The sequence below is a fragment of the Nannobrachium achirus genome (genome assembly GCF_963921795.1).
Source record: "Nannobrachium achirus genome assembly, chromosome: 13".
In the NCBI taxonomy this organism is placed as follows: Eukaryota; Metazoa; Chordata; class Actinopteri; order Myctophiformes; family Myctophidae; genus Nannobrachium; species Nannobrachium achirus.
The window spans coordinates 37640105-37655219 of record NC_137833.1 but is presented as its reverse complement, the minus strand read 5'-3'; the positions used below and the strand labels follow the sequence as shown (position 1 = coordinate 37655219).

At 41.4% G+C, this 15115-nt stretch overlaps 1 protein-coding gene across 1 annotated transcript in view; it reads left to right on the top strand.

Annotated features, from left to right (window-relative positions):
* Positions 1-8014: 8014 nt before the first annotated feature.
* The window catches only part of LOC308296421 (regulator of G-protein signaling 7), a gene marked incomplete at its 3' end in the record, with an annotated part of 114800 nt that continues 107699 nt past the window's right edge, over positions 8015-15115 (top strand). Inside the window, exon 1 of the mRNA XM_080739707.1 lies at positions 8015-8128. Coding sequence (XP_080595833.1) covers positions 8051-8128 — 78 coding nt within the window. The 5' untranslated portion in view covers positions 8015-8050. The remainder of the gene's footprint in view (positions 8129-15115) is intronic.

Genomic DNA, 15115 nt, shown 5'->3' with positions numbered 1-15115 from the left:
GAGCCGACAAGCTCACATTTTTGACAACACAAATCTTGTATGGGGTTCCTTGGCTCAACATCTTTTCAGATGTGGGAACGTGGCCATGCAAATACATACATTAATGTGGGGGTCCTTGACATGAAAAGGCTTGAGAACCACTGACATAACAATGGAACATACAGAACAGTCACTATTGTACTTTTTTAAAATGATTTATTATACCGGAAGAGACGAAACAACATTATAACAAGACAACCGTGACGGCACACAAACATTACTGTCCTCAACCCACCCTCTTCCCAACCCACATTCTGTAAGTATTTCTGATTAATTAAATTGAAATCTTCTATCTGGGCTATATCAATATAATTTACATTCTGACAAGAGCTTGCATTTGTGGATGACAGCCAGGAGAAAAGACATCTAACTCCAATAACATGTTGAGAAAAACAGTTGCTCACACAGTTCAACAAGCCAGAGAAACAACCAGTGTGGGGAGCATTAAACCACATGTAGTTCAACTACATTCATATTTGTGTGGCGAGTAATCTTGCATAATTTAACTACATGCAAGTTACAAAACTGCAATTTGGAGCAATAACAAGTGAATGCAGCCTACCAGAAGAATAACACTGATGTCTCAGCCAGTACTGCCGGAATTTTCAGTCAGTTTACATGGCAAACAGTCCAGATAGTATGTCATTTTCATGGCATGGCAGGGCATGGCATTTAATGGAATGGCATGAAAGGCAACTGTCAACCAGTGCTCTCATCAATTTCAGTAGTTTTGTATTGAATAGTTATTGATTTTCCTCTTATTTGTCGACCTATTGATTGTAATTTGAAACAGGGTCCCACTGCAAATAGGCTTATTTATTACACGGCTTGGTTGAATGCTTTATTCGATAACTGATTTTTCAATTTTAACGCTGAACTCATTAACCAACTCACACAGAGCACAGAGCACCTGCAGGCTCATATGCATTGCTTGATAGATTTTTATTGTAGCCTATCCATAATGACAACAGACTCTCAATTCACCAGGGGCGTCACAAGGGGTAGGAAAGTGGGACTGAGTTACCAGGGCCCAAGGTGGAGGGGCCCTAGTAACTTTAGCTATTGAAAAATAGCAGATATACAAGCTCACAGCGCGGCACCGAGTGCCGTGCTGCAAGCTTGTAGATCTGCTATTTTTGAAAAGTCGTGAAAATGTGCGCAAATCTTTGAATATATGTATTTTTTAAGGCGAGACACTACAGGTGAATAGGGTAAAAAAAATAACTAATAGCTACAACAATGACACTTTTCCAGTTGATTACTTACATCAAGACTAAGAATTTTTGAATTACAAGTTTTCTGAAATTATATGTTTAGATATGCAAATGAGGCATTATATGCGCTAATAATGCCCAATTTGCATACTTTTCAGGTACATAAATCTGAAGATTGGATAATGCCAGGTTCAAAACTATTGTTTCCCTTTCTTGACATATTAGAGACAAAACAAATTACAGAGGGGATTTTAGATATCTCTTTTTATCACTCCATAAATCATAAAATAGTTGCAACAGTCATCAGGCTATGAATGATATATCAACAAACCCCTCTGTAAATATCTTCAGGATATAGATAAGAATAAAACTGAAAGGTTTGGTGTATGTGGGTGCAACTGAAGTGGAGATTTATGTACCTAAGTATGAGGAAAAACACATTTTGGGAAACAGCCTTTAAAGATTGGACACACCCCCATCCTATACAAACCAATTGTAACTTCAAACTCCATTTTAATCATGTTAGATTCATCAAAAACACCTGTCCTCGGTTCTGGTGACTCATACTGTCCTCCTAATACGTGAGGGGGCCATGTTTCTTTGATTCATCTTTTATTTATTTTTTATTGTCTATATATATCTATATTTAGTAAAATATGTATGAAAACAAATGCTGTCAACTCGGAACTTTCACGTATGAAATGAACATCTATATGTGTATTTTGAACGTTAATTTTGCATTTGTTTGAAAGAAGGCATGTTTAGGAAGCAAAATAGTAAAAAATCTCATTTTTTTACATTTTGATTTTTTACATGTTTTCACCTGCCATGTCTCCCCTTAAGTGAACATTTGTAACTCAAATTTTGCTTCTGGGGGGTCCCTGGAACTAAATATTTTGAGATAGGGGGTCATTCACATGAAAAAGTTTGAGCATCACTGACATGGAAACATAGGTTTCTTGGCACACATTTTCACGATTTTTCAAAAATAGCAGATCTACAAGCTCGCAGTGAGCTGTGAGCTTGTATATCTGCTATTTTTCAATAGTTAACATTCATGGGGGGCCCGCAGTGAATCCTTGTACCCAGGGCCCAGAATTTGGTGTGACGCCCCTGCAATTCACCATAGGTAAAACTGAATGTATCCTCTTTGGATATAGTCAGAAACTTAGCCAAGTTGAGAACTTCACAATTAAAGTAGGTGACACTGTGATAGAAAGAAAAAAAAACACATCTGCTACCAGGGTTGCATCCTCGAGGCTAACCTATCCAGTGAAAAAATGACTACCAAGGTAATCAATAAAGTCAACCAACAAATTTGTTTCTTGCAAAGGGTTGCCCCGCTGATCAACATTAAATCTCGAAAGACACTAGGAGGTGCTCTTATTGGGCCCCTCATTGATTACGGAGTCCTTGTCAAAGCTCCAAACAGCCCAGAACAAACTAATTAGGGTCGTGCTTGGTCTTCCTCCTCAGGCCCACCTTACCGATCATCACCATAAAAGCGTGGGGTGGCTCAAAGTAGCTGACAGAGTACAGCATCTTGCAATGGGCCTGGTGTACAAGATACACTACACCTCCAAGATACCCATGTACCTGACAAACTACTTCTTAAAGGTCAAGGATGTTCATGATCACAACACCAGAGGCAGCTCCACTAATCATCATCAAAGTAGATTTAACACTAAACAAGGCTCTAACTCGTTCTCCTGCTATACCATCAACATGTGGAACTCCCTCCCACAAGACTTAAAGTTATACCATGTAACTTTTTTTATAAAACAAATCTTAAAATGGTCCTAACTGTTAAATCGCTAAAGTTTTAGAACCCCCACTCCGTTATTTTCAGCTTCAAAAGCCTTCTCTTTATATGTTTTCTATGAGCCGTGAGGGGGGGAGAATTTCGCGGCAAAATGACGTCATCATACTACCGGCCAATCACAGCGAGGGTTATACACTGCCGGCCAATCACAGCGCATCTTGGAGTGGGGTCGCTAGGGCGGCCATATTTGTAGTCTCCCGTGTGTCTCTCTATACTCGGGTGCGCGGTGAGCTATTGAAGCATGGGTGAAGGAGTGTATCTCCGGAATGGCTGAATGCACAGGAACCAGGGACCCCTCAAAAGATAGATCTCGGCGAGGTGGAGGCAGACGCGGGGGTGAGAGAACCGAAAAACGGCCGAAAGACGCGGACGCGACCAAGGTTTGCTATAGAGCTACTGATCACAAGTTGAGCAACTTACACAGTATAGCTTTAAGGAGAGCAAATCATAGCTCCTCCTTCAAAATCAGTATGAAAAGTCACCTTCAGGCGGCTGCTACCCGTGACTTGTAAATAGACTAAGCCCCCATGCCCCCCCCACCCTTTTTTATTGCCTTTGTATTTGATGTTATGCTTTTTCTGCTTTTGAAATTGATATTATCCTAGATAAAGTACTATGTTCTATCCGTCTGTCTTTCAATGTTATATGAGATACTTAAAGTGTGGAAATAAGCCTTGGCTTTCTAGGATCTCCTTTTAGTTGACCTTGTACCAGTGATTTGTACTTTCATGAAACTACTTTTTTCTATTGCAAACTTCTAATAAATTCTTCAATCAATCAATCAATCAATCAATCAATCAATCAATCAATCAATAAACACACAATGACGTAGGTAGGCCTATAATACAGCTAAACAGCAGTACACTTAAGAATGTTTTCGAAAACTTTTGAGGGGAGAAATAGAAAATGCAGTAACAGAATATTGATAGGCATATAATATGCCTATTTGAACACTTCCTAGTTCCTACGGGTGTTTTCCAAGCCGACCCCACGTGTTGCTGCACTTCTGGCATAAATGTGGCCTACTAGCCAGAGCATAGGCCAACTTTCATAAGCAATCAATTATGTTGTTAGCCTACATTTGGGTCAATACATGTAATGCGCAGGCCTATAAATCTTTTGAAAATAGCAGTTCTACAAGCTCACAATGCCTTGCATTGCACACATTGTGTGCTTGTAGATCGGCTATTTTCAAAGACTAAAATGTATGGGTTGAAGAAGTGGTTATTGTAGCCTATATGTAAGAAACCAAAGTAAATAGTAACTAAAGTTTTCAAAATGTAGTGGACTAAAAGTACAATATTTGGATTGGATCGGAGATGTAGTGGAGTAGAAGTAAAAGTATTCTAAATTGTAATACTAAAGTACAAATAGCCTACCCCAATTGTAGGCCTACTTTACAGCAGTAACCTACTTCGTTACTTTACACCACTGATCGTAGCTTATTCTTTGCGCGTTCACAGCTCCGAGTGCCGCGCTCCCGAGCTTTTGAGCATCATTTTAAGAGGAGGAGGAGGAGGAGGAGGAGGAGGAGGAGAGAGCAGTACCAAGTCTGCATCGAATGCTTTGCTTCTTGTCGTTGCAAATGACTTAAACCTCACATTCCTATGTCTGCCAGTTGACGTAGCGCACGCAAGGCACACACACCAGTTCTGCAAGGAATCGGGAGCCCGATCGTGGGCTGCGGGCATTTATTTCCCAGGTAAATCATTAATGAACGACATTGCTGTGGTGTTGCATGCTGGCGATAGACGGTAGAGATTGATCAGGGCTACTACGAGTGCAGGCGTTTTGCTACCGCAGCTGTCCAAGGTGCTGAAATGACAGAGCCGTGCGGCTGAAAAAACAACGTGTGTAAAGGCTCGAGAACGCGGGAAGGTGAGATGACTTTGCTGCATGTAGAGTAGTAGGGGCTATTCAGTGTTGTACAATAATGCTTGTGAGAATGTCGTGTGGTGGCGTGAAGTGAAGACAGGATGATATCTACCGTATATAGGCTAACATAATCCACCTTACTTCCAGCGTCTTTGACTGTGTGCATTTTCAACTGAATGCATGGTCTTCTGCACTGCAATTCCGGATGAGCGTGTGTCTGCTGGAGGGGTTGTATGTTCATGTTGAGGTATTTTAGTGTCTGGTCACCTTGCCTTGTCAAGACCTCTACCCCTCAGTTAGTTGGTGCCATGGAAATCAAGCTTGTTTTTGAATCCTCTATGATAATAATGATGATGTTAATAATAATGATGTTAATAATAACAATAATCTGATAATGATAACTATTTATAAAACAATTAATATCGAACAAAGTTACAAAGTGCTTTACAACTAAATAAAAACACAAGTTTACCACTATACAAACTATAAAGTACTGTTCCAGAGTCTAGGAGCCCCAACAGCAAAGGCACTACTCATAAATAACCAGCTGGTTCCGATTCTGCCTGCGGACCTCAGACTGGGTTTAGTAGGCTAGCAAAAAAAAAAATGATAATAATAAGGAAAAAAAGGAAATTATATACTACAGTAAAGGGTTGTTGAAGATATTATGTATCATCTGCATAACAATGGAAGGAGATGTCTGCCTATTGGCTATTGAAGATGATTGTTCAAATATGATGTAAACCATTGCAAAAACAGTCCCAGATATGTCAACCCACTGTTGTAATGATGGACACATCACCGGCGTCAGTATTCATTAAGAGATTGTTTGTGACTAATATGCAGTCTCTGTACTGAGGTGTTGACAAAACCCTGACGGAATGTGATACATTACCGTATATAAGCAAGTGTACATCAGTAGATTTTTTTATAGTGCCACTTGTACTGAATCAAAATTGGATGCTGCTTTGCGTGCGTGCGTGTTTGTGTGTGTGTGAGAGAGATATTGACATTTGGAATATGTGTTTACTTTTTCCAAATAGGTAATATTGTCTTTCCCAGCTGGCAGAAGTTGTAATGAGATTGTCTTTTCAATATAAAAAAGAGTGACAATTCAGAAATTGCCCAGATAGGTCAAGTCCTTGAGAAGAGGCTGAACACAAAGTAATCAGAGACAGATAGGGAGCTACTGTATATGGGAAATAAGTAAGGGACAACCTTTTCCAACACATAATTATGCATGAAATGTGGAGGGTATAATATCAAGAAGAAGGTTTCATTTGAGACACAATATCCTTGATAACTGGCTTAAAGTTGTATGGTTAGAGCAAAGTACATCAGTGAATGAGCTCCCTTCAGCCTAAAGCAAAAAAGGATAAAACACTGAAGACATATTCACTTGAAGATTTATTCACATTAAAATGGACAGGATTTAACCACAACTCTATTCTGAGCTTGGCATAATAGTTGAACGCTTGGAGACTGTTGTGAGCTTGTAGATCGGCTATTTTCGGTGAAGAGATTTCAGTAGACGGGGGGGAAAAGGGGGCCAAGTACACACCCCTGGCAGACCCTGGCCACGGTCAGGAAAGTACTGTATAAGAGACAGTCAACAGTGTTCAATTAAAATCTAGGACTACTGTATATTTATTGGAACAAATTAGAACAGAAAAATACTTAGCTCTCACACACACACACACACACACACACACACACACACACACACACACACACACACACATACAGAGACACACAGTGGTCCGTGAAACTGACCTGACGGTCGCTCCTTGCCCTTATGGCGCATTACTTGTAAGAGTCCATTAAGACCGGTTGGTAGTAGCCTATTAGTGAAACTGAAGCCCTGTGTCTACATTCAGCCCTCCTACAGTACATTCTCTTTTTTTTCTCACTGATCCAAGGAGATGACCCTGTAGCTCTGGATTTAACAGACAGTATTTTGACATGTGTAATCCAACTGAGAAAATGGAAGAACAACATATCTCATACACTTTGTAACGTCCATTGCTTGTACAATAGCCAATATTAAAACAACAGTCAAAATCCCTCCATAGACTATTCTGTGTGTAATTCATTCATTGTGATTAACTGGCTCCGACAAGGTGCCTGTATCCATTTGGTGTGCCAGCCCCCTTTTTGCACCTTTTTTTAAATATGTCCTTGCACAGACCTTGTCAGATGTGTGAACATGTGTGCACGGACTGGAACATGGCATGTCCATGCAGCATTGAAATGTCAAATGTGTTGAGTGTTGATCTTCTTTGCCAACGGGGCCGGCCGCTGTTTACCTCATTCATTGTAAAGTAGCTTTGCTTGTAGTTAGCTATACCTACTAATGTTTTCTTCCGGTTAATCTGAACATAGCCTCAATATTATTTTAACTGGCGAGCTGGTTATAAAGTAATGAATGTAATATTGAGTCTAACTGATTTATTTTGATTGGTTATTTTAATACATAACGATGTCCAAATTGCTTTGTAGCTATGATAAATTGTATTTTTGTAGATTCTAATACAGTATAATATTATTTGGACATATTTGGATACAATGGCATCTGTTGTGTGGTTAATGAGCCTGTAAGATTTCACTTTTAGAGCTATCTCTGCCACATGGATCATCCATGTTTGTTTGTTGATCAAAATAATACTATATGTAGCTGTCATCATTTAATGATGACAGCTACCTATAGTATTACAGTATCCTATAGCTTGAGTTTGTTGTTAGAGAGTTTGTTTTGAATTCACTTGTCCACTGGTGTGTGTGTGTGTGTGTGTGTGTGTGTGTGTGTGTGTGTGTGCGTGTGCGTGTGCATGTGCGTGTGTGTGTGAGAGAGACGTGCGTGCGTGCATGTTCAATTTGGTGGTTGCACTGGAATTGTTTTGTGGGATGGAGCCACGAAAAAAAAAGTTTCTTAGGGCCACCAGAATCCTAGAGACGGCCCTGTTTGCCACCAGGCTAACTTCCTGGCAAAATTGGGGCAATTCATGTTAAAGTTATATTATTTATCTGACCTTTGGAAATGTCCCTACTGTCCATGATAGGAGCACCTGATATTTGCTGCAGCAGATTAGACCTCTGGATCATGGCACAGACCAACAGTGTTGGACAGGGGACCAACGGGGTAGCTGACGAGTCACCCAACATGATAGTGTACAGAAAGGTAAGTAAATCAATCAGTCATCTTTGGGGTCAAATCCTCTATGTATTTCATCAATCTGAAAATAGCCAATGTGTTTGTTGTCCTTAAAGACGAGAGGTGCGTAAAATCGAGCAACGTGATAGTTCAGGCAGTCACGGCATTCAGGCTGCTCCCCACATTCAGTCACCGTTATAAAATCATTTGCTATAGCACATACACACTCATTCTAGGCGGTCTTTCTTAAGCAGAACATGACCATACTAGACGCTCAGCAGCATAGGTCACAGCACCTCTTGTGTAGCTTGTCAGTGATCAAACTCTCTCTGCCTCCCCAGCCTCCTCCTTGTGGCATTTAGTGCTTCACTATGTCAGCATGTTAATTGTATGGATTTCCGTGGATTGTCTGGTGTTGTATAGTATCTTGTTATGCCCTTGAAGGGTTTAGGCTCCGATTCTGTGTCACAGATAAGTCTGCAGTATCACAGGACACACTGGCAAATTGAATGCAATATTGCAATAATGGTTTAAAAGTGTATGACTTAAAGGAGTAGTTCACCCCCAAAATGACATTTTGGCGCATTCCTAAGCCAATATTTTGATTATAATACATTTACACCCATTGATTCCGGATCTGGAATCAATGGGCCTACACAGAGTTTCCTAATTATTGGCTTCGGAATGCGACAAAATAATCGATAGAAAAAAAGTCTCCTCATGTACCATACAGTGCAATGCAATGCAATGTGAGCGTTGTGGAAAAAATAAGCAATATGTGCATTATAACATGCATGAAATGCCCCTTTCCACACACACACACACACACACACACACACACACACACACACACACACACACACACACACACACACACACACACACACACACACACACACACACACACACACACACACACACACACACACACACACACACACACGCGCACGCACACACACCCCGAATGCTAGTTCCAGTATGATGCAGGATGAGGTTTTAACCATTTGACATTAATGGATGCAAAATGAGTTACAGGGTTTTGAAGAATGCTTATTATACTGCCTGAACCCAGTGCACAGTATGTCTTTACTGTTAGATCTTTCAGGCTGTGTGTGTGTGTGTGTGTGTGTGTGTGTGTGTGTGTGTGTGTGTGTGTGTGTGCGTGCGTGCGTGCGTGCGTACGTGCGTGCGTGCGTACGTGCGTGCGTGCGTGCGTGATATTGACATTTGGAATATGTCTATAATGTGAGAGGACAATTTAATGTGTAAAAACAAAAAAAAATAAACATGGCATTGTGAAAACAGCAGTGCTGATAGTGCTACTACCTACAACGTAAGCAACTTCCATTTAATTTCACTATAAACCTGAGGTGGTATCATATGTGACGAATGTTCGTACATCAAAGCAGAGCCCTAATTCAGATGTCCTGGATAATATCAGCTTCCTCTAATAACATCGCCCTCCAGATTATAGCTCACTATGCCTCCAAATGTCTTTTTCTATACTGTACTGTAATCTAAAGAATAAAAATCAGGGCAGCAGTATCTGGATGTACTGTATACGACTAAGTCGACTTCATTACACAAGTCGGCTCCCACCAGAAAGTCAAAAGTAAAAAAATAAAATAGAAAAAAAGCTCTACATGCTCACATGTAGATTTTCACAGTTTCTGCCTCTATATATTTGACAATTTGGACAATGTTTAATTTGTAATTTTAAAGGTATTAAAGTCTTAAATTGGCACTTGGGGAAGATACCCTCATACACTTAAACTTTATGTTGGTTTGTTTACAGTTGAGTGAAAAAACAATGTTTCACATGATTTAAGTTGATTTAAGTTAATCATCTGGGGACCCCCCAAAATAATTGGGGGGTTGTGGGTGATGTGATGACGTCATCAAACGATAAAGTCGACTTCAACTCAACTTTTTTCTGAGTCGAGTCGACTCATCACAAGTCGTTAATGCCCTAGTACTGTATGCTACATGTAACAGCAATAACTTCAGGTTGGCCATGTAATATCTTGGGGCTTCAAAGTGATAATCTTCTCCTTTGTGCTTGTGCAGGAAACTGGTGCAGATTACATTTTTGTATTTTTCATTCCATCTGCGATAACCTCTGCTAACCAGGAAACCAATGCGCTTAACATTTCCTGCCGCTTTACCGTACACATACAATCTTAAGCAATATGACCATCAGTGCATGGCAAGGTGCATTTTCTCTTTGTCTGTAGCAGAAAGTAATGGCTGCTGTTTCTTCATCATAATCTTAAGTAATTTGATATGCTTCATGAATTAGATGTAATCCAAAAGTGTGTGTGTGTGTGTGTGTGCGTGCGTGCGTGCGTGCGTGCGTGCGTGCGTGCGTGCGTGCGTGCGTGCAGGATGGGGGTAGCCCTCATAACGTAGAGTTACTGTATTTGGTATCGCTTGAAGGGGATATGGTATCACATCGCTTATTTGATTAGGTTTGGATGTGATCCCATATCAGAAAATAACCAGGCAGGAAGACCCGTTCTGTACAAGAGCATCCATATTGACGTGTGGTGTTTCCAGGCATTCAATTACATTTTGATCTCTCCTTCCCCCTGCTATTGATTCTGAAAATGCCTCTTTTTCGATCGCAGATGGATTTGAGATCTGAGCATGCAAATTGGTAGAAATGTATACAGTATAATATACAGTACATGCATAGCTTATACATGTCAATAGACATACTACTGTGCATACACATGCTGTAGTGCATACATATACATATATTAATACAATTATCTTGTTAACCAAACCCTATAGAGAAAGAGAACATTTTAAACGGCTCAATCTACCAGCTCAAAACCCTTCGCAACGTGATGTGTTTTGAGCTTAGATGTTTGCCAATTTTGGCCAAATTTTCACCTTTTATGACATGCCCAGAATAGAGACACTATAGGGTTAAATGTGCAGCTTTTTATCCACCGTGACTGGTAATAAGGGCTATATGCATACGCAACATGGTTTGTCCACAGTGGCTTGGATTCTATACACCAATCAGGGGCGTCAAAACACTGTAACTCATCAGTGGCAATGAGTAAAAAAAAAAGAACATAGTAAATCTTGTAGCAGCTAGTTTACCATAGAAGGAACCTCCATTGTATTGCAATGACTGTCATTTTTTATAATCCAGATTTATTATGTTTCTTCTTTTTTCTCTGAGTTATCAGTGTGTGTTCCTGTTTCTGTGAATAACATTTTGCTCTATTTGCATGCCACACACTCGCCTCTGGGCGGTACTATAATTATCTTATGAAGTGAAGCATCCAATCACAATCGCTATGGGGCGAAGCCAAAGTGGTAGATGGAGTAAGAGGTAAGAGGCCCCTCGCCAACCCCCTCACATGACTCTGTATAAGCGACGTGATTGGTTCAAAAACAACAACATTTAACCTCTGTTTGATTGGCTGCTGCCACAGACAGAATTAGATGGATGGATGTCTCTCCTCCGGACCTCCAGCCCACTAGGGCAGGGGTCTTCAACAGGGGGTCCGGGACCCCTAGGGGGTCCTCAGAGTTACTACAGGGGGTCCTCCAAATCTTCCAATCCTTTTATATTAACAACCTGAACCCTAGTGTCCATATTCTGAGAACTGTTGCTAACTGTTGCTCACAACGCCTCGCGCTGCGAGGCGTTGTGAGCTTGTAGATCGGCTATTTTCGGCAAAGAGGTTCGATGTAGAGGGGTAAAAGAGCAGACTAAGTACAGAGTAAAAGGTCAAGTTTATTTGGTAAAAAAAAGTTTATTAGGTAATGACTGTTCAAGTGGTTAAATATCTGAAAACACACATTGACATGAATCCAAAATACACTGATGACTGTGCTGTCAAACGATGAGACTATATGGAATCTATGAAAAGGTAGTGGGGCTCCCTGCTTCATCTCTCTCTCAACTAAGGGGTCCTTGGCCTGAAAACATTGAAGACCCCTGCACTAGGGGACAAGACAATAATATGGTCCCCACTCATTTGTATCTTTTGGCACAGTACATACGTGAATCTTGTTCTCTGCATTTAACCCATCCTAACTATTAGGAACAGTGCCATTAATCCAGCGCCCATGGGGACCAGTTTGTTCTTGCTCAGGAACACTTCGATACGTGGGTCAGGCCAACCGGGGGACCTTCTGTCTCCCAGGGGACCTCTCTACCCATTCAGCCATGGCTGCCCATATTTTACTCATGGTTTACTTTCATTACTATTTAATGTGTTGTATATCGTCGTTGTCTCGCGAGGCGTTGTGTGCTTGTAGATCTGCTGTTTTCACTACTTTTGTGCGACGGCCTTGTACGATGAAGCAGGGCTTTACTTTGCCAAAGAACGTACACATTTGAAACTTGGAGATACGAGGTTTCTGCCCGACAACGACGATATACCAACAACAACGAAAACAAATAGGAGTTCATTTCCTAATTCAGATAAATTACCCTCTCCTGCTCTTCTCATCTAATTTGTCCCCTTCCTCCCCATCTCACCTCTCGGACCACCACATATGGTCACGGCTCGCCTCCGCGGCCTGACCCAGATACACTTCAGAGCGAAAGAGGTTGGCAAAGTCAGTCACAGTGGAAATGCCCCCCTTTTTTCCTTTCCAATGGATTTAACTCAAATTGGAAAAGTGCTCTGTGGATCCGTGGAGCCGAGTGGATAGCGCCAGAGTGAATGGGTGCCACAAATGCTGGCTGAGATGGAGATGACTTGGCAGCATCGATCAGCCCGCACCAAGATGAGACACATTCTTGGAAGAGATGTGCCTAAATATATACACTGTATATTACGCTGCGCGGTAATGCATTGTGGAATGTGACGCATCACTGTTTAACCACTTAAGCCCTAGCTCAAGAAGATACAAATTTTGGAATCATGTCAATTTGTGTTTTCAGATATTTAACCACTTGAAACGTCCATACTTAAAACACTTGACCTTTCACTCTGTAATTAGTCTGCTCTTTTCCCCCTCTAGTCTACATCTAAGCTCTTTGCAGAGTGTGAGCTTGTAGATCTGCTATTTTTGGCTAAAGTTCTCAGAATATGGACGGTAGGGTTGAAATGGTTAATATAAAAACAGAGAAAAAAAGTTTCTATCACACAAAGATTTGGGGGACCATGTACCTACCTAATCAGTAAAAACTTTTCTAAAAACCTAAAAAATGTTTACTAGCTTCATGTATGGTCATTGAGTATCAGAATTAATTTCCCAGTGGATTCCTCACGACTCGCGTCACACAATTTCCCATAATTCACCCTTTGTCAAGTCCCGCCCGTTGTCCTGCCCCTCTTCACACCCATTGGTTGCTGTGTCTTGGTGGGACACTCAGTGGGACACTCCATCCACTACCATTTTAATTCAGTTGCTTCGTATTGTTATTCTGTGTGTTCAATTCTAATTTCTAACTTGGTTTCAGTATAATGGAGCTGCTCAGTGGCAGTATAGTGACTCAGCATGTTTTTAAATGTTTTTATTTCTCCAAAAACTATGTTTTAGCAAATTCAACATAAAAAAGGCGGAACCAGGGCGGGGCAAGGTAGATAGAGCCTGCTGGTTGGTCAGTCAGGGACCAACCAGAAGGCTAACAAAGGGTGAATTTCACCTTTCTGGTTTGAAAATGTATATATACGTACCGGTATATGTAAATATTCACTGCAGATGGCGAAACAAATTCTTGTAACCCTTCTTTTGAGCGGTGCTTACCACTCCAACATTTGACCGAGTGTGTATGTCTGTCCATATGTCTGTCCATAATTATGTATGAAGTACAGCCTCAACAGCTGCAATACCGCTTGGTGACCTACCATCAAGTGGCGCTGTTGAGCAGCCTAAAGCCCCTATCAGAGTCCAAGGTGAAGAGCTATCCACCGCAAATTTTAGGTGGAAAGCTTTCCACCTCAAGTCAGAAAATAAGTGAAGGCCATCATAGTCAGTCACAGTGAAGTCCTATTCACCGTGACTGACTGGTCTAGATCGACCAATCAGTGAACGGGGTGAAGAGCCTATCTGTCTGTCAGTTTTATGACTCAAAAAGGCTACACCGCGGTGGATAGCTCTTCACCGCGGTACCGACTCTGATAGGGGCTTAAGGCACCGCTCACTCACACTGGGTGTGTTTTTTTGCCTCTAGCATTATTTATATGTTTTTTTTTTTTTATTATATTTTATAACTTTTTTTATTGAATAGGTGCTTGGTCTACCTAAATTTTTCTTAGATTACTCTTTCTATACATTTGATGTTGACGTTTTGACGTATTACCTTGCTTATTGCGACCGTCAGGTCGCAGTTACTGCCAAAACCTCCACCGGCTGTCTGTCAGTCAGTCAGTCTGTCCGTCATGTCCCACTTTTCCCCAACTCATATCTCCGCCACCGTTGCCCCAATACATGCCAAACTTTGCACATACACTCCTTGCCTGCCAATCCACAACCTCCACCCCTCCCCCCAGGGACCCCCAGAGCTCCAGGGACCCCCAGGGACCCCCCAAAAAGTGCAAAAATGACCAAATGCCGTAACTCGGGCTAGGAGCGACCGGGAGAGCCGGGGCTGGTACCCACGCGTCCACCTCGGCGGCACCAAAAGAGCCATCAACATGAATCTCTCCCATATAGCGCCACCATCAGGCCCAACACATTTTTGGACACTGCTCCTACAGATTTTGCCCTAAAATCACGCAAATCGGTACACAGTATGTCTACACTCATGTCATCAACATGGATCTGTCCCATATAGCGCCACCATCAGGCCGATTTTTTCAAACACATTTTTGGACACTGCTCCTACAGATTTTGACCTAAAATCACGCAAATCGGTACACAGTATGTCTACACTCATGTCATCAACATGGATCTGTCCCATATAGCGCCAACATCAGGCCCAACACATTTTTGGACACTGCTCCTACAGATTTCGCCCTAAAATCACGCAAATCGGTACACAGTATGTCTACACTAATGTCATCAACATGAATCTGTCCCATATAGCGCCACCATCAG